Here is a 21,636-nt window from a genome sequence, read left to right on the forward strand (position 1 = left end):
TGGGGGGATGTGAAAGGGCCTTTCCACCTGGGCCTGTGCCACAGGCTGGGCAGCCCCTCTACACATGGGGTCAAGCTGGAAGGGGCTCCATGTTCTCACGCCATCGAGCCCACCCCCAGCAGACCGAGGTGGGAGCAGCTGCGGCCCCTGGAACCCCCGCCCAGCCCCAAAGCAGCCGGCCCAAAGGTCCCACCCCTCCAAAATGCCTGTCCCTGCCCATCCCTCCCCCAGGCTGGCCCTTCACCTTCAAGGAAGCTCTTGAGTAGGGTGGGACGCCACTGTCGTACTTGCCGGAAACGATGCCACAGGCCAGAGGGGACCAGGTCATTGCGCCCACTCCTGAAGAGGAGAAGCAGGTGGAGTCAGGCCCTGGGCCCAAGGGGGGTGGGGGCGGGGCGAGGGGCCCGAGGGTGCCCACCTATCTTGTGGAACAGCTCTGGCAGCTGCACCTCCACCTTCTCGCGCTGGAACATGTGGTACTCAGCCTGCTCGCAGATGGGCGGGGTCAGGTTGAACTGTCGGGCCACCGAGTAGGCCTCCTGTGAAGGCAGAAAGGGGCCCCGAAGGCCCTTGCCCGTGAGCAGGTGGTGGGGCTGCCGGGGCAGCCAGGGAGAGGGCACCAAGGCGTCCCCGGAGCAGGCTGGCCCAGCAGCTGCAGCCTGGGCTTCCCACTGCTCACACTCATAGCTTCCCTGGGAGCCAGCGAGGCCCTGGTGAGCTGGGAAAAGGGGGTGGGTGGTGGGACCCCCAAGCCAGAGGGTCCAGTGATGAGCACCCCAGGCTCTGAACCACACAGCCTGGACGTTAATCTTGGCCCAAGCTGTGTGACCTTGGCATGTTACTGAACTTCTCTGTGCCGCAGTGTCCACATCTGAAAAATGGGCTGCCTGCGGCACTCGCCTGGTAAAGGCACTGTGAGGATAGCATGTGGGAGGGTCCCTGTGAAACCCCTGAACCTGACAGCACCGGGCACGTCCTAGGGGCCCAGTGGAAAGGCTGATGGTGCTATCACCCCGGAGTGCTTGCTGAGCTCCAGGGCATCTGCTAAGAGCTTCACGCTGACTCTTTCAGGGATTCCTCAGAATGGCCCCATGAGGGCTTGCCTAGCAGGCGTATTCTACAGGTGGGTAAACAAGCTCAGAGAGGTTAAGCCATTTGTCCAGGGCCACACAGCGCCGGGATCCATGCGGAATCGCCATCTGCAAGGCCTGCAGACATAACACCATCCTGTCCCTCCCTTAGCACCCAGGCATCGGTGCAGTTGGGACCAAAGGCACAGACCCCGCCAGAGCCTTGGGGTCTCCATAGGCAGCCTGTGCCTGGACACACACATGCCTCGCAGCCGCCATACCATGATCTCCATGGAGCTCCAGCGTGACGTGCCCCAGTACATGGCCATCCCCTGGTTGATGACGTGGGTCATGGCGCGAACCGTCTCTGTCGTGAGAGAAGGGGAAACCGCAGGTGGAGGGCGGCCGGGGCTCAGGGCCAGCCTCGGGACATTCTGCAAATACAGGCGGGACGCTGGGAGGAGGGACAGGGGCTGCAAAGATGTCTTGCAAGCAGTGTACTTCCTGGCTCCGAAGTTGGGTGTGGGAAGGGTTTTTTGGGATGAAAGAGAAAAGTGAACCACAATCCTAGAAGATTGTGAAAACAATTTCGCAGACTGGTTACAGGCCTGTGGAAATGCTGAAAAATGGGTTATGGATAGACCGTGATGTTTCTATGGCAGATTAGAGGGGACATCAAAGAATGTGGCTCTGGCTCCGGACTCTAGAACTGGGGGTTCTCTGGTCTGGGGAAGATTCGAGGGCCCTGATCACTCAGGAAGGACCAGGTGAATGCATGAAAGTTACAGGCAGATTGGCGGCAGGAGGGACACGTGTTTTTGCGTTTCTGGTCTCCTACTTCAGGCTATTCCAAAGTCTCATTGGAACAGAGTGGGCTGGAGAAGGAGATGTGGCAGGACCTGGGACACTGTATGGTCCCAGAGAATAGGGCTTCGGGGCTGAGCTCATGTTTCCCCTCATGTCCAGGAGACTGAGAAGTGGGCGTGGAAAGCCCTTGTAAGACCATGGCCCAGGTTCTCAAACCAGCCCAGCACCAGGCCAGAGTCCCACCCTCCTATTCCCCGGCAAGGGGTGGTCCCAGGGCCACAGGGGTCTGGTGCTCCTCCTGTAAGGGGCCCAGGCCTGGAGTGGGACAGTTTTGAGGCTCCACAAGGCAATGACCTGAATCATGGATGGCAGAGACTCCTAAGGCCCTGAGGACAAAATCGCAGAGACTCCACGCTGGCCTTCTAAAGAAGAGAGGAAGGACCCTCACCCCAGCGGCAGCGGATTCTTCCCAGTATTCAAAAATGTTTTTGAGACATAACAATTTGCCAGTTGTAGTTCCCTCTCAGCCTCATGGGGATGTTGTGATTTTAAAAACAGAACTTGGCCTCAAAATTTCAAATTTCAGAAGCCTCTTAGCTTTGCAGGGCGAGGGACTATGGCGCTAGGCTTCTCACGGGTCGGATACAGTGCTTGCAAGTTCGACCGCCAAAGGCAGTGTGGGAGTGAGTGGGAGTGCAAGTGTTTCTAAAAACAGCAACGACGTTGACCCTGGAAAAGCCCCGGCTCTCCCTAAGTGCCTGCTTGTTCTTTGCCCATGTTGCGTGGAAGCTGAGGTCCTGAAAATGCTGGGAGTGGGGCCGTTGGGAAGGAAGGAAGGACGGAACATGCTGGGTTTGTTCTGCAGGCTCCACCTCGGAATGGCAACGAGGCCACAAAGTGGCAGTGCTGGCTTCCCATCCCCTTCTGTTTTGGGAGTCGCTCCCTGAGCACCCCTTTATTGAGGTCCACCCTGAGCAGAACCTGGGGCCTCCTGAAAGCTAGAGCTGAGGCCACTGGGGTTTCTGGAGTGGTGGTCTCGGCAGACTCACCCAGGACCCCTGGCAAACCACCCTTGGCTTCGGCGCTTGCAGACCCAGCCCTGCTCTCTGCTTCCTTCCAAGGTCAGAGGCTGTGGCTCCTGGGAACCCTCTCCGTCCCCTCCTGGGGGTGAGATCTGGGAGGGAGTCTGAACTCTCCGGGCCACCTCCCTGGGCCACCTGCTTTAACTGCCAACACCGATAGACCCGCAGGAAGTGCCTGGTTGGGAAAGTTTCAGGAGAACCTAGAGGGTCCCAGGAGAACCTCTGACTACATCCTACCCAGGTCCGGCTCCTGGCCTGGCCGGCCTTGTGGGTTTTTAGAAACACTCTCGGGGCACCTGTGAACATGCAGCATCAGTACCCGGTTCTTTTCAGCCAAGGTTTAGGTCCACATGCTAGACATTGCTGGACAGAGGGAAGCCAAGGCCCCCAAGGCCAGCCCCGTTCCCTCACTCTCCCTTCCCGGCAGCTGTCTCAGGTCCCCAAGGTCCCAGCCAGTGAAACGACAGGCTGCCCTGCAGCGCCCCTTCCATGCAACGATGGGGAGATGGCGCTGACGGGGCAGGAGTCTCTGGCTGTCCTGAGGTAAAGGCCTTAGGCAAAGGCCCCTGGGCTCCCTGGAGGATCTGGGCAGAAGCAGGCTGGGCAGGGCGCCCACACAAGGGAGCACCCTGCGCTTGTGCCCAAGCGTGGTATCAGTGGCCCCAGACCCAGGGACAATTAGGGGACAACTGTCCTTCACCTCAATATTTAATGCTGTTGAACAGAAGTAGGAGGACTGAATCCTTCTAGCTGCTGCCAAAACCCACAGCATCTCCTGCCACATCACGAACAATACATGGGAGGTCAGGTGGCAGCACCAGTTGGCAGACAGAGGCCCAGGCCCAGGGAGACTGACGCCTGTCCTTGGGGGGGGGGTTCCTGGGGCCCTTAGCTGTGGGGAGGGCAGAGAGACTATGCGTGGCCAGAGGCCGCCCCCTGGTTTCAGCTCCCGTGGTTATTCTTTCAGGAGGAAAATGACTCCATGTTGATGGAGAGGTTTGGCCTCCTGGTGAGAGGGGACACGCAGTCAACATGCTGTCCGAGGAGCAGCGTGCTGTGGTCAGGGCAGCGTGCCAAGCCAGGTGATCTCTGCCTCCGGGCGAGACAGGAGCTTAGCAAACACGAACTATGGAGGAGCTAAGACTCAGTGGAGGGCCGCGTGTTCGGGGGTCCCTGACGGCTTTGTTCCTTGTGGAAACCTGGTCTTCCCCAACTCTTCCCATGGCACCATCCAGGGTCAAGGCTCCAGGTGGGGATCACAGCATCAGATCAAAAGGACCCCCGGCCGCCGCAGAGCTCAGCAGTGCAAGCCCAGGGGTGGCGGCCATGCGCGGGAGGAAGGAGGAACAGGGGACGGGGCGGGGGGCCGAGGGGCGGGGCGAGGGGGCGCGGGGGCGGGGGGCGGCGCGCGGCGCGGCGGCGAAGAGGGGGGCCCGGGCGAGGGGCGCGGGGCCGGGGCGGGGCGGGGGCGAGGGGCTCCAACACCACTTTGCTTTCCTTCACTTGCAAGGTATTCTCACAGGGCGCTCTTTCCCCTCTTTATGCATTTTATGGAGAAGTTTGTCATGGGGTGAAAGAATCATGTAAATAAAAGTACTGTCTCATAAAATGCAGCTTGGACGCAGAAGTCAATAGTCAGGCTGGGGGCACTGTGTACCTTCTATGATGAATGTCCTTGACTTGGAGGAACTAAATGGGTCCCCTGGTGATAAAAGAAAGATTTAAAGAGACCAGAGTTGATAGCTGGGAGCACTGAGAGGAGTGGCACGACGAAGGCACAGCGGGGAGGCACAAATCACCGCGCAGAACACGCGTTTAGTTAAAAAGGAAAAATATAACAACACACGCACGTGCGTGCTGTATATGAACAAATAAAAAAAATAACTGGAACACAACTTAATTTTCAAGTCCCTGAAGCAGCAAAGCACACATGGAAAGACACCTGTAGCAGGAGGATGGGAGCGGAGGGGGCTGAGGGCTCAGGAGTAGAAAGAAGAAAAAACGCCAAAGTAACCCAAACCGATTTTCAAAGTGCTGAACGTTTCTTCTCCTCTATGTAGTAACTTATTCCCCAGAGCACAAAAGACCCCCCAGGCTTCCCAGTGGATCGTGATTGGAGAGAACACCACACCGGAATCCCCACACTGCAACTTCACTGAGCTGGAAAACAGCCGCAGAGGGGAAGGGACAGTTCCACTGTGGCTCTGACTGGGAGGGCAGATCGGCCTGGGTCCAAAGCGAGGACAGGGACTCAGCCTGGAGGTGCCGGGTGCACCTGGCTGGGGGTCGGCAGCCAGAGGCTGAGCTCACCCCTACTGAGGGGAGGCCTGCCCCCTTGTCCCCCACCCTGGACCTGGCCTCGTCTCACGGCTCACCCGGGTGCCCAGCAGGGCCCATGCTGGTGGTCTCTACAACCTCAGATTCAGACCCTTCGGACACCACCCAGGCCTGACCGGTGGCGCTGCCGCAGACCACTTACCTTCCATCGGGGTGTTGGGGTCCGGGCGGTTGGCAAACACCACGTCCACATACTCTAGCTGCAGTCGCTCCAGAGAAGCTTTCAGACCTGGGGGAGGACCGGGTGGGGGCGTCACTGCTGCAGCTGCATCTCCACAGGCACCTGGGCCTGTCCATGCCCGGCTCGGGGAACAAGAGACGGCTAAGAGGCCCCTGGCATCTGGAAGCTTCCGGAAGCTGATGGAGGTCGCGAAATGCTAGGGCAGAGGTGGGGACACATCCCGCAGGGAGGAGGGGGAGTCTCCCCTTCAGGAGGATGTCGGGGGACCACAGGCCACATGTCCTTGACTAAATGAAGGGGAAGCGCCTCCTCCCCCAGACAGCATGCCCTCCTCTGAGGTCACTCTGTGTTACAACAGGGGGATCACGATATCCATCACACGTGGAGGGAGGGTTACGCTGGCTGCCCATCCCACCAAAAGCAATACTGTCTGTGGCCAGGTATGGTGGCCCATGCCTGTAATCCCAGCACTCTAGGGGGCCGAGACGGGTGGATCACTTGAGGTCAGGAGTTCGAGACCAGCCTGACCAACATAGTGAAACCCTGTCTCTACTAAAAATACAAAAAAAAAATTAACCAGGCGTGGTGGCGGGCACCTGTAATCCCAGGTATTCAGGAGGCTGAGGCAGGAGAATCGCTTGAACCCAGGAGGCGGAGGTTGCAGTGAGCCAAGATCATGTCACTGCACTCCAGCCTGGGCGACAAGAGCAAAACTCCATCTCAAAAACAAAAACAGTAACAATGGCAATAGTATCTAAAACGCCCAAGCCACCCGCTCGTGCTTAGAGCAGCTCAGGACACACAGCTGGCAGAGTGAAACACTGGGTTGGGGTGGGCAGGATGGGGAGCGGGTGGCTGGCCCCCTAGGTGATTTTCAATGGAATGATCTATTACCTTGAAGAAAATGAACACGGATAGGAAAGGCATGAAGACAATAAAAATACAGCAAGAGCCAGACACCCCGGTGCCCTTGCTCCAGTGCTCGTGAATGCTGAGCCCCAGGCTGTGTGGCATGCACCTTCTCCTGGGTGCTGTGGGCATCCCAGCCACCCTCGCCGGGTGCACTCTTACTGTCCCTATTGCACAGATACTGTGGCAGGGGCGTGGGGCAGGCTGCTCCTTGCTGAAGACCCACTCAGCCAGTGCGGGGCCGAACCTGGATTGAAACCCAGGCTGGTCTGTGGTCTGTGCTCAGCCACTGGGCGCCCTTGTTCCCTGCAGGGTCCCCCTGTGCTGCCCGGGTGGAAGGAGAGGGTCAGGCCAGAGCACCGCGTGCCCCGGGATTGGGCCCTTGGTTGAGTAACTTGGTGGGGGGTCAGGCTCTGTGCTGCTTTCACTTTGGCCTCTGAGGACAATCCCACAGGTGTGGGGGCCCTGAGGTGCCTGAGTGCATCCTCACCTTCGATTATGTGCTTCCTGGACAGGCCCCGCTCCGTCTCCGCCCTGGAAAACAGGCCGACCACGTGTGATGTTGCCAGTGGTTTTGGCACCCTGGCCCCTCCCAGGAAACGTTTATGATGCAATGTTAGGTGCAAAAACGGGGTCAGCAAATGCCGTGTGGGGTTGGATTCCACTTTGGGGGTAGGTACCCGAGGCTACAGGGCTGAACTCCCAGAGGCCTGGGGCAGGCCTGGTCACAGGGCTCAGAGGGGAGGTTGGCAGCAGCAGGGGAAAGGGGGCTTTTGTTTTTCAACCTAACCCATGTGTTTCATTTGGACTTTTATTTTTATTTTTTAAATCAAGAACAAATCAGGCTGGGCACAGTGGCTCATGCCTGTAATCCCAGCACTTTGGGAGGCTAAGGCAGGAGGATTACTTGAGTCCAGGAGTTCAAGACCAGCCTGGGCAACAGAGTGAGACCCCATATCTTATGACAGGACAAATTAAGGCCAGGTGTGGTGGCTCACGCCTGCAATCCTAGTGCTTTGGGAAGCTGAGGTGGGCAGATTACTTGAGCTTAGGAGTTTGAGACCAGCCTGGACAACATGATGAAATCCTATCTCTACAATATATATATAAATTGCTGGGCATGGTGGCATGTGCCCGTAGAGTCAGCTACTTGAGGCAGGAGAGTCACTTGAACCAGGAGGCTGAGGCTGCAGTGAGCTGGGACTACGCCACTGTACTCCAGCCTAGGTGACAAAGTGAGACCCTGTCTCAAAAAAAAAAAAAAAAAAGAAAAGAAAAAAAGGACAAATTAGTCAGGTATGGTGGCACATGCCTGTAGGCTGAGGTGGGAAGATCGCTCGAGCCCAGGAGTTTGAAGCTACAGTAAGCCGTGATTGTGCCACTGCATTCCAACCTGGACGACAAAGCGAGACCCTGTCTCAAAAAAATAAATAAAAATAAATAAAAAATAAAAGAAAGAAAGAAAGAAAAAATGAATCATAGTTATAATTCCTATGAGCCCAAGTATGTCCAGACCACAAACTATGGAGCTAGACACTTGGAGACCTGCACGGGTGACGACAGGCGGCCCAGGGAATTTGGAGTGGTTTGGGGGTTTGGGCAGTTCACAGATTTTCTGTGTTTTCCGTAATTTTTATGATGTTACCATAGTGACCAGGAAAAAATAATCCATGTAAGCTAAGTAAAAAGAAAAGTTTTTTGTAAAAGGCAAACTCAGCCACAGCTACTTTTCTGGATTTGATGTCCTTTAACAGGGATGGGCACCAGGCACAGCTGGTGGCTGCAGAAACGCCAGCTCTGCCCCTGCTGGGGACGGGAAGCGGCACTGGGCTGGGGCCTGACCAGGACAGACCCTGACCACTCTCCTTTCTGAAGCAGGACTGTCCTCCCACCACCCTAGGAGCCTTCTAGGTCAGGGATCTCTGGGGAGCGCAGGACTGTGGCTGCTGGGCCAGGGCTGGAAGCATCTCCAGCTGTTGCACCTACTTTCCGCCCCAGAAGATCTTGGTGGTGATGACGAGGCTGGACCGCCTGCGGGAAAGAAGAGAAGGAAGAGGTGTGATGGGGCCCGGCCCCTGGGGGGGTCCTCCTTCATTCGCGACGTCCTCATCTCTCACACAGAGGTCCTGAAAGCCCTCCCGCCTGGGAGCCCGGGCCATGAAATGGGCACTTCTCCATCATTTGATGTGTACCACGTGCCAAGCCGCGATGCGTGGGCTCTCGTGGAGCCAGGAGGCAGCCACCGAGGCAGTAACTGTGAGTCAGGCAGTGGGAGTTGGATAGTGGGGGCCCAGTGTGACCGGAGCCCGGAGGAGATGCCTTCCACCCAGGATGTGGGAGGGGGCCTGGCTCAGGGAATACGAGGGGTGCATGGATTTGGTCCAGGTGGAGGAAGCAGCAAGAGCCAAGGTGTGGGCCGGGGGCAGGGGTGGGCTCTGGGGGGATCTGGCAGGAGTTGAGGATGGAAAGATGAAAGTGGAAGGCAGCCAGGGAAGCGCTCTGCAACGTTCCCTACAGAATGTGATGCCTGTTGCAGAAAATGTGTGTGGGACCGCCTGGTCAGGGTAACTTGGGAGGCACCTAGGGAGGGAGGGGAGGCATAGGGAGCCCAAGTGTGGCCAGGCCAATGGGATTCTGGGTTTGAGTAGCTGAGGCAGAGAACTCTGAGGATTTGGGCTTGAGCAGTACAAAGGGAAGTAATCCGTTCTTCTGCTCTAAGTCCACATGAGACAAATGCCCATACGAGTGGCTTTGTCCTGGTGGGATGGGGGACAATGATGGCCCCTCCTGGCCACATATGACCTCGACCCCTCCCAGAGGAGGGAATACTCCCCACCCAGTGGGTGACAATGACCTCCTGGTGCCCCATGGCTGAGCTGCTTTCCCACCCGGGTCCCGGGCTGCTCAGGGAAGCAGCTCAGGAGGCTGGAGCAGGAGGCCTCCTTTGCCCCCGAAGCATCGGCCACAGAGCTCTGGCAGGGGCAGCGTCACCTCCAGGAAGACAGACCACCCCACACCACCTCCATGCGCATTTGCCAAAGACATGATCAGGGGATTTGCTAATATGTGCAATTTCCTTTAATTACGGGGTGAGGAGGAATTTCTTTTGGGATTAGAGTTGCCAAAAAACAAATTTGATGGGGCAAGAGGAAGGGGTGTTAGGAATCCATGGGGGGGGGGGCTTCCCGACAAATGACACTGGGATTCTGAGTGGCACTGGGAGGGGAGGGAGGAGGGAGCCCAACTTTATAACTGCTTCTCATGTTTCTGAAAATAAAGAAACATTTATTAAGAAACAGGGCCCTGGGGCTTGTCAGCACCTTCAGATAAAGCTGTGTTCAGGGGTCTGGGGAGCCCCAACATGTAGGCAGGTGCTCAGCCCGATTGGTCCCAAGGTGGGTGAGGACCTTGGCCTGGAAAGGGCTCACAGGCTCCAGGGAGAGAAGGGTGGATGGCCCCCGATCTGTGACCTTTGGGCCACATCACACCCGGGGACCGCTCCCCAGTCTATGCTGGAGGGGACCACTTCCCAGGGGAGTGTGACACATCCGGCCCTGAGCTAGGTAGTGGGTAATTTACAGACTTGGGGCCACTGACCCTCAGGATAGCCCTGCCGGGAAGGTCCGCTACACACACCCTTACAGATGGGAACAGTGAGCTCCAGAGAGGCTGAGACGCCGCGAAGGTCCCGTGGACAAGGTGCAGGGTGGGATCCAACCCCAGGGCCCCCAGACTCTCTGAGCCACTCCCCTCTCTGGCCCCCTGGCTCCCCTGACCCTAAGTGCTCCAGCGAAAGAGGTAAAGGGCTTTGCACCCCCATCTGTAGCAGCACCCCTCTGCTGTACCCAGGCCCGTTCTCACACCAAGCTCTTTTTGGCCTGACACTTTGCAAGCAGGGACCCTAGTGCTCTGGATCTCTGTGGATGAGCTGGGACAGGTGGAGTGAGCACGCTAGGGTGGGGCAGACAGTGTATTCAGCCTCCCTTCAACTTTTTTCTCAAGCAGAGTCACCTCCTCCTCTTGGAGAACTGAATTTTCCTCCCCACCTCCCAGCAAGAAAAATGTGAAGACTTGCAGGCCTTACAACACTGCACAATGGGCTGATGAGGCTGACCCTGGGATAGTTCGCCCCCACCCATCCCAGGGACAGACCGCAGAGAGCAGGGTCCTTACCTCCATCCTTTCTTCTTAATGATGTTTCCCAGTACCACTTCAGCCCTGCAAAACAAGACACCGAGATCTCATCACAGCCAAACAGAAAAATCAAACCCAGACCCACTGTGGCCACTGGCCACTTGGTTCCCTCTGTGAAAATGCCACTGGGGCCAGAGAGCCAGGCTGTTAACACCCACCTTGGCTCAGTAGCTCATTCCAGAGAGAGAGGGCTGGCCCGAGGGGGCGGGAGCAGCTGTGTTATTGCTCCCCACTAGGATGGCTGTGGCATGTTCCCCTGCAGACGCATGTCTAAGCAGTGGCGGCCCCAGCTCTCACAGAGAAGGAAGGAGCTGCTGTCGAGCTTGGCAAGGCCAGCATCCCATTTTCTAGTCAGCTGAAAATTCACGGAGGGAAAATGCCTGGCAACATTAGGTGGGCAAGATTTCCACACAAGTATCTGTTTTTTTTTTTTTTTTTGAGATAGAGTCTTGCTCTGTCACCCAAGCTAGAGTGCAGTGGCGAGATTTTGGCTCTCTGCAACCTCTGTCTCTTGGGTTCAAGCGATTCTCCTGCCTCAGCCTCCCGAGTAGCTGGGACTACAGGCACACGCCACCACATCCAGCTAATTTTTGTATTTTTAGTAGAGACAGGGTCTCGCCATGTTGGCCAGACTGGTCTCGAACTCCTGACCTCGAGTGATCCGCCCACCTTGGCCTCCCAAAGCGCTGGGACTACAGGCATGAGCCACCGTGCCCGGCCAAGTATCTTTTTCTAAAGGTAAATTATTCATCAAGTGCATCTTCTGTTTTGAGAGACAATCAACGTGTACTCAGGGTCAAGGGCTGGATTTCCAGCAGACTGTGCATGCTTGTGTATATGTGTGTACATGGGTGCACATGTGTGGGTGCACGTGTCCCTCTCATTTCCTGCGTTGAACAGCAGAGAGTCAGATGCTAGGCAGACCACTGTGTGTCCTGTTTGTCATCACTCCGGGTCCTGCACCAAACTCAGGCCAGCTGGGGGCATGGGCGGCCGTTGCAGCCTCGCCTGGCACTGCAGCACTGGATTAACTTTGAAGAACTTTCTGCTTGTAGCAAAATGTTTCTGAGCAAAACAACAGACGGAGACTGATCCGTACTCTGTGCTACATTCCAATTATAAAAGCGCCTGAGTCATCCACTCAGAAATAATGGGCTCTGATTTGCAAGCTGTTTAGCATGCGCTCTGAATGCTCCTCATTTATGGTCAAGACGCACAGAAAATTCACTCAGCCCTAGGCCTCTTCCTTTTATTCCTTGGTCCCTGATTTGTCGAACGAAGGATCAGGAAAGGAGGAGGAAGAGAGAAAAGCTGGCAGTGATCCCTGGGGCAGAGGAGCAGCAGACAGTGAGTTACCTAAGCCTGTGGCTTGTGGCTCTGGCTGTGAATTTGGTAGGACTCACACCTTTTTGCGGGACACAGAAATCCTGTAGCTCTCCGAGAAGTATGCAAATTAGCGTCAGAAGAAGCAGGAGGCCTCGGGAAGATAAGGGTTTGGCCTCCTGCGAGCTGCCTCTCAGCCTCCCCCAAACTCCCCAAAGCAGTTTCTTCCTGCCTATCCCTGGCATGCAGTTCCCAGGTCCCCTGTGAGGGCACTGATGGGCGTCCACCAGAGGCTCAGCTCTGAGCTGGACTGAGGAACCACAGTGGCTGGCTCAGGAGCAGAGGGGCAGGGGATCCCACAGAAATGGCAACCCGAGGGGAAGCTGCTCCCTGACTCCCTGGCCTTCCAGCAAGTGGCTTCTGAGAGGCCCATGGCTGCTAGAGACCCAGTGAACTTGCCCAGCTCACCAGTCTGGGTGTCCAGTTAAACAGGGGAACATGGAAACTGCGAGTGACAGAGGATGGAGTGTGGCTGCTGTGACATGGGGTGCGCCCGGCCCCATCCACAGGGCTGCACAGAGTTGCCTCCCACACGTTCTTCTGGGCAGCAAAATCCAGGCCAAAGCAGGCAGCGAAGAGGTGGGGGGCTCGGGACTGGAGGTGCCTCTCGACTTGGCATCTGCACTGGGCTTTTTGACCTCAGACCCCTCTGCTGGGCTCATCTGTCTGGAAAGCGGTTCACTTTGATGGGAAGCTGCTGCCAGTCTGGAGGGGGTGGGAGGGGGCTGTGCTATCAGGAGGGCCAAAAGGGCTGCAGATGGGGGCTGGAGGCGGTTTGAGGGCCCAGCGGCAGCCCCCAGGCCTGTGTGCTCACCAGGCTCTGGGTGGGAACTTGAGTAGGGCTCAGTTGGGTTCCCTGTCGTTGGGTGCTCTGGGCCCCGCTGCAGTTGCTGGTAACCCACTAGGGCCCACGAAGCAGCTGCGGGCCAAGCAGCTACGGTGCACAGCAGCCCAGGCCTGCAGCCTGCCCGGATGACAGGAACTCGGCTGGCCCCAGGCAGGAGGGGGGCAGAAGGAGGATGAAGAGAGGGCCAACAAATGATTTCACAAACAAAAGCTGACTTCTGGAAACCCAATGCAGGAGAGTGGATGATTTGATTACAGCCAGTCTTTAAAACTGAAGCCAACAGCCTGGCTGAAGAGGGCTGAGCTTTTACATAATTGAGCAGGAAAGTTCACTGCCAAGGTGGGAAGTGCTCCCCACAGCACTCGGCCGGAGCCTGCCCTCCCTAGCTCTGAGGCCCTGCAGGCCCTGCAGCCCCAGTTGCACTAGTGAGACATGAAATGTCAAAATGTCAGGCATATCAAGAGAGCCCAGGACAGCAGCTTAATCGTGCCTCTCACCCAGCACAGCATCTTTGGCACCAGAGGGACTGTGGTCCCCCTGGTGACTCCATGGGGAGTTTAGCAAGCGACCAGTGTCCAAGCGTTCTGCAATTCCAGCCCTGTGAAAATAATACCTCCTAAAACCATTCAGAGTTTAAAAATGAAAGCAGGGCGCAAGGTGCATTTGTGAGCACTCTTGGGAATGTGAGTGGCAGGCATCCCTGCAGCTCCGGCTCTGCCCAGGCATTCTGCACCACTTTTTCCCATGCGAAAAGACACATACTTGCCGGCTGCGTAGACTTCTGCTGTATCGAAGAGGTTGATGCCATTATCGTAGGCCAAGGTCATGAGCTGCTCTGCCATCTGAAACGAGAAAACCGGCACTGTCCTGCCAGCCGGGAGTGGGGCTCAGAGGCTCTTGAGCACCACCCTCTTGGCCTGGGAGGCCTCCCCACGTCTAGGCCCTGCCCCCCAGGGCCCGACAGGCTCCCCTGTGGGCTCTCTACTTGCCCTCTCCTGCCACAGGAGAGGGATGGAGGCAGCTCTCAGTAAGAGACCCACCGAGAAGAATAAAGAAGGCCAAAGGAATGAGGAAACTGCGGAGGACTGTGAATTTCTTGAGAGCAGGGACCCCATCAGTTGGGGTCATCACAGGGCTTAGCACCTGTACTGGGTTGAACAGTATCCCCACAGAATTCATGTCCACTCAGAAGCTTAGAGGTGACCTCATTTGGGAATAGGGCCTTCTTGAACGTAATTAGCGAAGATGAGGTTGTATTGTGTTAGGGTGGCTCCTAAACCCCATGTGACTGGTGATTTACAAGAAGAGAAAATGCAGACACAGAAGTCCATGAGACTATGAAGGCAGAGACCGGACTGACACGTCCACAAGCCAAGGACTGTGGGCAACCCCCAGGAGCTGGGAGAGGCATGGGGCGGACCCTTCTCCAGAGCCTTTGCAGGGAACCTGGCCCTGCCGACACCTTGGTATCCGACCTCTGGCCTCCAGAAGGTGACAGAACATGGGTCTGTTGTTTCAGTTCCCCAGGTTATGTTACTGTGTTACAGCAGTCCTAGGAAACCAAGGCAGTCCCCAGCAGGGGCTCTGTGGACGTTGCTGGGATGAGTCTATGTCCTTAAAGCCAGGGCTATGTATTCAGTTGTATCTCATTGAATCTTTCCCAGCACCTGCACATGAGGACTGAATTGTTATTTTTGTAGATGGAGCAACTGAGGCCCCACAGCTGGTGCACGGCGGGCGACATCCATTCCAGCCTCTTGGCCAGTGTTTCTCCAATGGCACATGTTCCCGGCCCCGAGCGACACTGCTATAGTGGTGGCTGCCTCGTGGGCAAGATCGATGAATGCCTGCCTGAGCTAAACGGGCTGCCGTCCGTCAGACTTTGCTCCGTGGCTGCTGTCAGGATGCGACTGTGCTCCATGAGCAAAGAACTGGTCGTGAGGTGGGACTCATGGAGCCAGGAGAGCCCCTCTGCAAGTGACAGCTCCCTCCAAGAGGCTGGAGAGACAGGTGCCCCGAGCTGCTGGCCCTCGGACAGGGCTGCTTCCCTCTGAGTGTCACACTTCCCCTGGTGCAGCTCAGAGCACCAGGCCTCTCCGGCAGCAAGCCAGAGAGTGGGTGAATAATTCTTAATAATGCTAAAAAACCGTAGGACAGAAAACCAGCCAGGGGCGGCTTCACAGGGCTGCGTCTCTCCTTTCTGAGCTCAGAAGCCCTCGTGGCCAGGAGGTGTGGAGAGTGAGGACAGTGTCCTGTGAGGATCGCGGGGTAGCCACCACTGGGGGGCACCCATGGGAGAAGGCCCGTGCCCAAATGTTGCGCGTGGAAAGGCGGGCCTGGTGCTAGAGATCTGCCAACTTCTTAAGAGAAGCCAGAAAGGCCGCATGTTTGTGGGTGGGGGGTGTATGGAAATCTGGCCGGCAGCCTGGCGACGTTGGCAGTCATCCCCAAACATCTCAGACACTGAAATGCACGAAGCCAAAGCTGAGCCCCGGTTAGTTAGCGGCTGTGATTTGAGTCAGGAAACCCAAGGGTGGAGGCCGTCGGTTTTCAGGACCCACCTGCTGGGGCTCCATTGCTGTCTTCCTGCTGCAGCTCAACTGCCCTGAGGTATCAAATGCATCCATGCATCAAATGCATCCACTGCCAGAGGGATCTGCTTCTGCTCCTCCAGCCTCCTCCTCCCGGATGTAGCCACTGAGGGAGCACCCAGGAATCTGTCCCCACCTCTAGCACTTTGCTTCCCAGCACCAGGGCTCCAGCAGGGACAGAGGGGCGGCTTGTTCACCTGCTCACTGCTTCCTCCTCGTCTTCCTCCTGACTCTTCCCAGATGCCTCCGACAACCAGGCCCTGGAGGAGAGAGCCCAGGAGGGCACGGTGCGCCGGGCTCCGTCGGGGCTAAGCCTGTGGTTAGGGCACTCATGCTCCTGCCAGGGCTTCTCAGAGGAGGGGACCCAGGGCTCTGTTTTCCATTTTTGTATTTCAGACATGTGTATTTTCTTATCCCCCATCTTTCTTCCAGGAGGACGGGCACACTACCCATATGTTTCTTCACTGATTTTTTCACTCACAATACGTCCTAGAAACCAATCCACACCTGCTCATGAAGATCCCTTTCATTCTTTTTGTTTAATTAAAACATTACTGCATTTATCAAAGAGAATGTTTAAAGTTGTGGTAAGATACATATAATGAAATGTACTATTTTAACCTTTTTCAAGCGTAGTTCAGTGCCAGTAAGTACATTCGCATAGTTGTGTAACCATCACCACTATCCATCTCCCTGTCATGTTCCTAAACTGAAACTCTGTACCCATTGAACAGTAACTCCCCTTCCCTGCTCCCTGCCCCCAGTCCCAGCACCCACCATTCTCTGGTATTTATGAATTTAACTACTCTAGGAACCTTAGACAAACGCAGTCACACCCTATGTCCTTTTTGTGGCTTGTTTCAATGAGTGTAATGTCCTCAAGGTTCAACACTCATCCAAGGGGTAGCACGTGTCCAGAATGTCCAAGACTGGGTGTTTTTTTATTTTTTGGAGATGGAGTCTCATTTTGTTGCCCAGGCTGGAGTGCAGTGGCATGATCCTGGCTCACTGCAAACTTTGCCTCCTGGGTTCAAAAGATTCTCCTGCTTCAGTCTCCCGAGTAGCTGGGACTACAGGCACATGCCACCAAGCCCAGCTAATTTTTGTATTTTTAGTAGAGACAAGGTTTCACCATGTTGGCCAGGCTGGTCTCGAACTCCTGACCTTAAGTGATCCGCCTGCCTCAGCCTCCCAAAGTGTGCCGGACAAAGACTGGGTTTTGAAGGGTGTTTAGGAGTTTGTCAGGCAGGCAAGGGGGAGTGGGTCGGGGAGGGCACTCCAGGCCCTGGGGCTGGTGTGGGCCAGGGAGGCAGCCTGCAGCAGGATCAGCTCCACTGAGATCTCACTCACCTGTGCTCAGGTCAAACCCCGGGGAGCCCTCCTTGACTAATCCTCCCATCACTGGAGCATGAAGTTCAGCCACTGCTGTGGCTTCCCAGCAAATTAGTCCAGAATCTGACCCCTCTCCCCACCTCCACTGTGCCTACCCTGATCTGAGCCTCCAGCGGCTCTTGGCTGGTTTCTCACAATAGCCTCCTAGCTCTCTGCTTCCATCCTCTCTCTCTGCACCTGCCCCAGGCAAAGCGTGGACCGTAGGCCAGCATCAGCATGAGATCAGAAATGTGGCCTCCCGGGCTCCACGACAGCCCTGCCACATCAGGATGTGCCTTCTAAGTGCATCGGATCGTGCACACGCCGAACTTTGAGACACCCTCATGACTGGCTATTCCCAGTGCAGCAGCCGGGGCGAGCCTTGGCAGACCTTTTAAATCAGGTCAACGTTCCTCCATGCAAAAGCCCTCCAGGGGCTTCCATGACTTTGGTCAAAGCCAAAGTCCCCACCAGATCTGCACCCTGACCCCCGACTCTATCTCCTGAACCCCCTTCTCCCCAACACTTGACCTTAGGGTTTGGCCTTGGTTGTCCCCTCGGCCCCCAGAAGGCTCTGTCTCTGGACCACCACATGGCTTCCTTGCCCTCTTCTGCTTCCCGACTGCCCTGTTGTCAGGACCCCTGCCCCTGCCCTCCTTTTCTACTTTCTTCTCTGCAGTCAACTAAATAATGGTTCTCCAAAGGTATCAGGTCCCTGGAACCTGGGAATGTGACCTTAGGTAGAAACAGGGACTTTGCAGATGGGATTAACGTGAGTACTCTGCAGTGGGGAGAATGTCCTGGCTTAGCTAAGTGGGCCCTCAGTGCCATCACAGGTGACCATATGAGGACGAGACAGATGGAGACCTGACAGACAGAAGAGAAGGAGGGAGAGTGTCCACAGGGTCAGAGACTGCAGGATGTGGGCACAAGTCCAGGACAGCCAGCAGTGCCGGACGCTGAAGAGGCCGGGAAGGGTCCTAGCCTGGAGAAAGGAGCCTGGCCCAGCTGACTCCTGGGCTTTGGCCAGGAAGGGTACTGGCCTGGAGAAGGGAGCCCGGCCTGGCTGACTCCTGGACTTAGGTTCAGGGGTACCGAGTTTGGATCTCTGGCCCCCAGAGCCGTGAGAGAATACGTTGCTGCTGTTTTCAGCCATGCATTGGTGGCTACTTGTTACACCAGCCACAGGCAGCTCACACCCTCTCCACAGCATGTTTGACCACTGGAGAAAGTGTCCTCTCTAGAAAGAGAGTGACTGGGAAGAGGCTGGGAGCAGGCAGGAAGCTGGCGCTAAGCAGGGGCTCCGCAAGCCTGAGGCGGGGACCTGGCTGCTCCTGGCTCTGCTCTGCCCACTGGGAGGCCTCCCACTCCTGTTCACAGACAAGAACAAAGGGCTCGGCGCTCTCCACTCCAGAGCACAGTGGCCCTGGGCACGCCTGGTTCCCTCTGGGGAGGAAAGCCCGACCAATCACAGATGCCTGTGGACCAATCACAGATGCCTGTGGACCAATCACAGACGCCTGTGGTCATCACAGACCTCCGAGGGCGTGCAGGCAGCTGGATCAGCAGGGTCCGGCATGGCAGACACCGACACTAACCTGTCCCTCAGCAAAAACGAAGCCACCACACAATTCCAGCTGCATCCAGGGTGGCGCCTGGGACTAGGAGGACCAGAGGCAGGAAAGAGAGGGAAGGACTCACGGCATTGTGGGGCTCTGCTTTCTCACTGTTTTATTTATTTATGTTTTTATGGCTATGATTTTGCTGTAATTTTTCTTCCAGGTTTTTCTGCCCTTTCCCTAGAAAACTGAAGCTCTACTCCACAGACTGCTGTCTGCGCTGCTGCTGTCTACACTGGCTGCGTTTTCCATTTGCTGTCACGGGCCTTTCCTATGCTGTCCTTCAAAACATGAGTTTTTTTTTTTTTTTTTTCCCCCCCGAGATGGAGTCTCGCTCTGCCATTCAGGCCGGAGTGCAGTAGCACGATCTCAGCTCACTGCAACCTCTGCCTCCCAGATTCAAGCAATTCTCTTGCCTCAGCCTCCCGAGTAGCTGGGATTACAGGTGCCTACCACCACACCTGGCTAATTTTTTGGTATTTTTAGTAGAGATGGGTTTCACCATATTGGCCAGGCTGGTCTTGAACTCCTAACCTTGTGATCCTCCTGCCTCGACCTCCCAAAGTGCTGGGATTACATGGATGAGCCACCACCCCCAGACCTAAAACATGACTTCTAAAGACCTCCTCTCTGTGGCTCCATCCTGGTTCATTTTATGGAGACTTTATTTTGTGACTTTTTGTTCCTTCCAGTATCTAGGTTCCAGTTACTGAAGTCAGAAGGAAGCTCAGGAGACATAGGGGCCACCTCCCTGTCACCCCATCTGGGGCGACAAGGAATCTGTCCCTACTCCAGTACGGTTACCCCACAGCTGAGCTCTGGCCACAAGCGTTGAGGCAAAGAGCACCAGGTGGAATGCCCCGTGGCCAGCGGCCAGGTGAGTCCCCTTTACCTGTTTATGGCCAGAGGCTCAGCTTCCTTGAACTGGGAATAGCACCTGCCTCCTGGGGTGATAGAGGATTAGGTGAGATAATAAGTGTAAGGTTCTCAGCCACTACTTCTATTAAATTTGTATTGTTTGGCTTGTCTTGAACACATGCTTCTAATGGGGAGTGTGAGGCCACAGAAAGGGCACCTAACAACAGGAGGGCTGGAGACCTGAAACCACCGTGGTGGTGGCTCCGACAGGCGTCATGTCATCTTAGGGTCCCTAGTGTGGTCTGATCCCTTCATGGGCTCCTGGGAGCACTGGCTGAGCATGTGATGGTGTCCTACAAACTGTGGACTCTGCCCTGTGCCATGTGAGGGTGGCTGTCATTCCTGCCTCACCAGGTGGTTTGTTCCATCCCTGGGCAAGCTTTCATTTGGTTCCTGGCATGGCATAGAACTGGCTGAGCTGCTGTTCACACAACAACCCTGCAGATACTGCAGGGCACAGCTGCTGCGGCCCATGCAACAGGGGACGTCAAGACTTTTCTGTAAAGGTACACATACTAAATGCTTCAGGCACTGTGGGCCACAGAGTCTCTGTTGCAATTACTTAGCTCTGCCCTTGTGGAGTGAAAGCAGCCACTACATGTAAATGATGGGCGTGGCTATGTCCCAATAAAACTTTATTTATACAAATAGCCTGCAGAGTTCATAGACAGGAAGTAGATTAGAGGTGACCAGGGGATGGGAAGTTATTGTCTAAAGGTGCAGAGCTCCTGTTTGGGGTGATGAAATATTTTGGAAACAGATATTGGTAAGGGTGGCAGAGTATGTGAATGTACTTAATGCCACTGAACTGTACACTTAAAAATGGTTAAAAAGGCAAATTTTATGTTTCATATATGTAATAAAAAACTGAAAACAAAAAAAGCAGTCCAGGATGGTCCTTGCTTCCTTGCTGGCTTGGACTGAGCCACAGAACCTGAAGTGCACAAATCCTCTTCATCTGAACCACAGCCAGGTGGGCCCCCTGTTCTAGACATATTGATTTCTTTTTTGACACTAACTGTAGGATTAATACAAAAATTTGTCTTGCTCCTTTGCTAAGCCATTTTCACCTGCCACAACCATTCAGAACCCCGTCTCTGCCATCTCTTTTATTCTCTGTCCTTCCAACTTGGTGTCATCTAGAAATGACCTCCAATATCTTCACACGTGTCCATCACTGTGTTCCTGATGGAGACACTGCATAGGTCTGGGCCAGCGGGGCTGCCACTGGGCCATTCATTAATGCTCTGAGGGGGGCCTGGTTTGCTGGTGAAAACGTCATCTCGTTGGATGGGTCTAGTCTGTCTGCTTGTTTATATCTTTCCCACAAGGACATCACAGGCCACCCAGCTAATATTGTTTGGAAATGAAGTTATGCCCTTCTACAGAATTCTCCCATCCTGCTTTAGAAACCACATCGAAAGAGAAACGAGGCCGAGTCAGGCAAGGCTGATTCAGATTGAACCATATGGGCCCCCGAGCTCATATGAACCAATCTGGTGGGCTAAGGTAAGGCAATTCCTTTTGCCTTAATAACTCCAGACTTCACCCTGAGATCCTGAGATAGCGCCTATCCAGCAACTTCAAAGCAAGGGGAAAATCATCCTATAACCAGCTACTGTCTTTTTGTTTTGTTTTTTTTTAGACAGAGTCTTACTTTGTGGCCTAGGCTGGAGTGTAGTGATATGATCTCAGCTCACTGCAACCTCTCCCTTCTGGGTTCAAGCAGTTCGCCTGCCTTAGCCTCTTGAGCAGCTGGGATTACAGGCACCTGCCACCACGCCCAGCTAATTTTTGTATTTTTAGTGGACATGGGGTTTCACCATGTTTGCCAGGCTGGTCTCGAACTCCTGACCTCAGGTGATCCGCCCGCCCCAGCCTTCCAAAGTGCTGGGATTACAGGTGTGAGTCAACGCACTTGACCAGCTACTGTCTTAAAGATAAAAGTGGGCTGGGCGCAGTGGCTCAAGCCTGTAATCCCAGCACTTTGGGAGGACGAGACGGGCGAATCATGAGGTCAGGAGATCGAGACCATCCTGGCTAACACGGTGAAACCCCGTCTCTACTAAAAAAATACAAAAAACTAACTGGGCGTGGTGGCAGGCACCTGTAGTCCCAGCTACTCGGGAGGCTGAGGCAGGAGAATGGCGTAAACCCGGGAGGCAGAGCTTGCAGTGAGCTGAGATCCGGCCACTGCACTCCAGCCTGGGAGACAGAGCGAGACTCCGTCTCAAAAAAAAAAAAAAAAAAGATAAAAGTGACCCCAAACACAAACTATATGCATTTAAATTTTGATAGAAGCAAAGCTTTCCCTTGGAAATCTGAGC

The 21,636-nt window shown here is 55.3% G+C and overlaps 1 protein-coding gene across 11 annotated transcripts in view; it reads right to left on the reverse strand.

Moving 5' to 3' along the window:
* Positions 1–21,636, reverse strand: part of KCNAB2 (potassium voltage-gated channel subfamily A regulatory beta subunit 2) — a 113,552-nt gene that overhangs the window by 9,599 nt on the left and 82,317 nt on the right. For 7 of the 11 annotated variants that reach the window (XM_017856023.1, XM_017856024.1, XM_017856026.1 and 4 more), the window contains 8 exons: positions 13,573–13,652; positions 10,560–10,604; positions 8,373–8,417; positions 6,877–6,920; positions 5,439–5,525; positions 1,352–1,437; positions 419–539; positions 245–339 (listed from right to left, as the gene is read on the reverse strand). In XM_017856023.1, coding sequence (XP_017711512.1) covers positions 245–339; positions 419–539; positions 1,352–1,437; positions 5,439–5,525; positions 6,877–6,920; positions 8,373–8,417; positions 10,560–10,604; positions 13,573–13,652 — 603 coding nt within the window. Of the gene's footprint in view, positions 1–244; positions 340–418; positions 540–1,351; positions 1,438–4,616; positions 4,662–5,438; positions 5,526–6,876; positions 6,921–8,372; positions 8,418–10,559; positions 10,605–13,572; positions 13,653–21,636 lie in introns of all 11 variants that reach the window. The other 4 variants (XM_017856022.1, XM_017856020.1, XM_017856021.1 and 1 more) reach the window with 1 other exon arrangement.

The sequence above is a fragment of the Rhinopithecus bieti genome, unplaced genomic scaffold (genome assembly GCF_001698545.2).
Source record: "Rhinopithecus bieti isolate Rb0 unplaced genomic scaffold, ASM169854v2 scaffold_40368, whole genome shotgun sequence".
Taxonomy (NCBI): domain Eukaryota; kingdom Metazoa; phylum Chordata; class Mammalia; order Primates; family Cercopithecidae; genus Rhinopithecus; species Rhinopithecus bieti.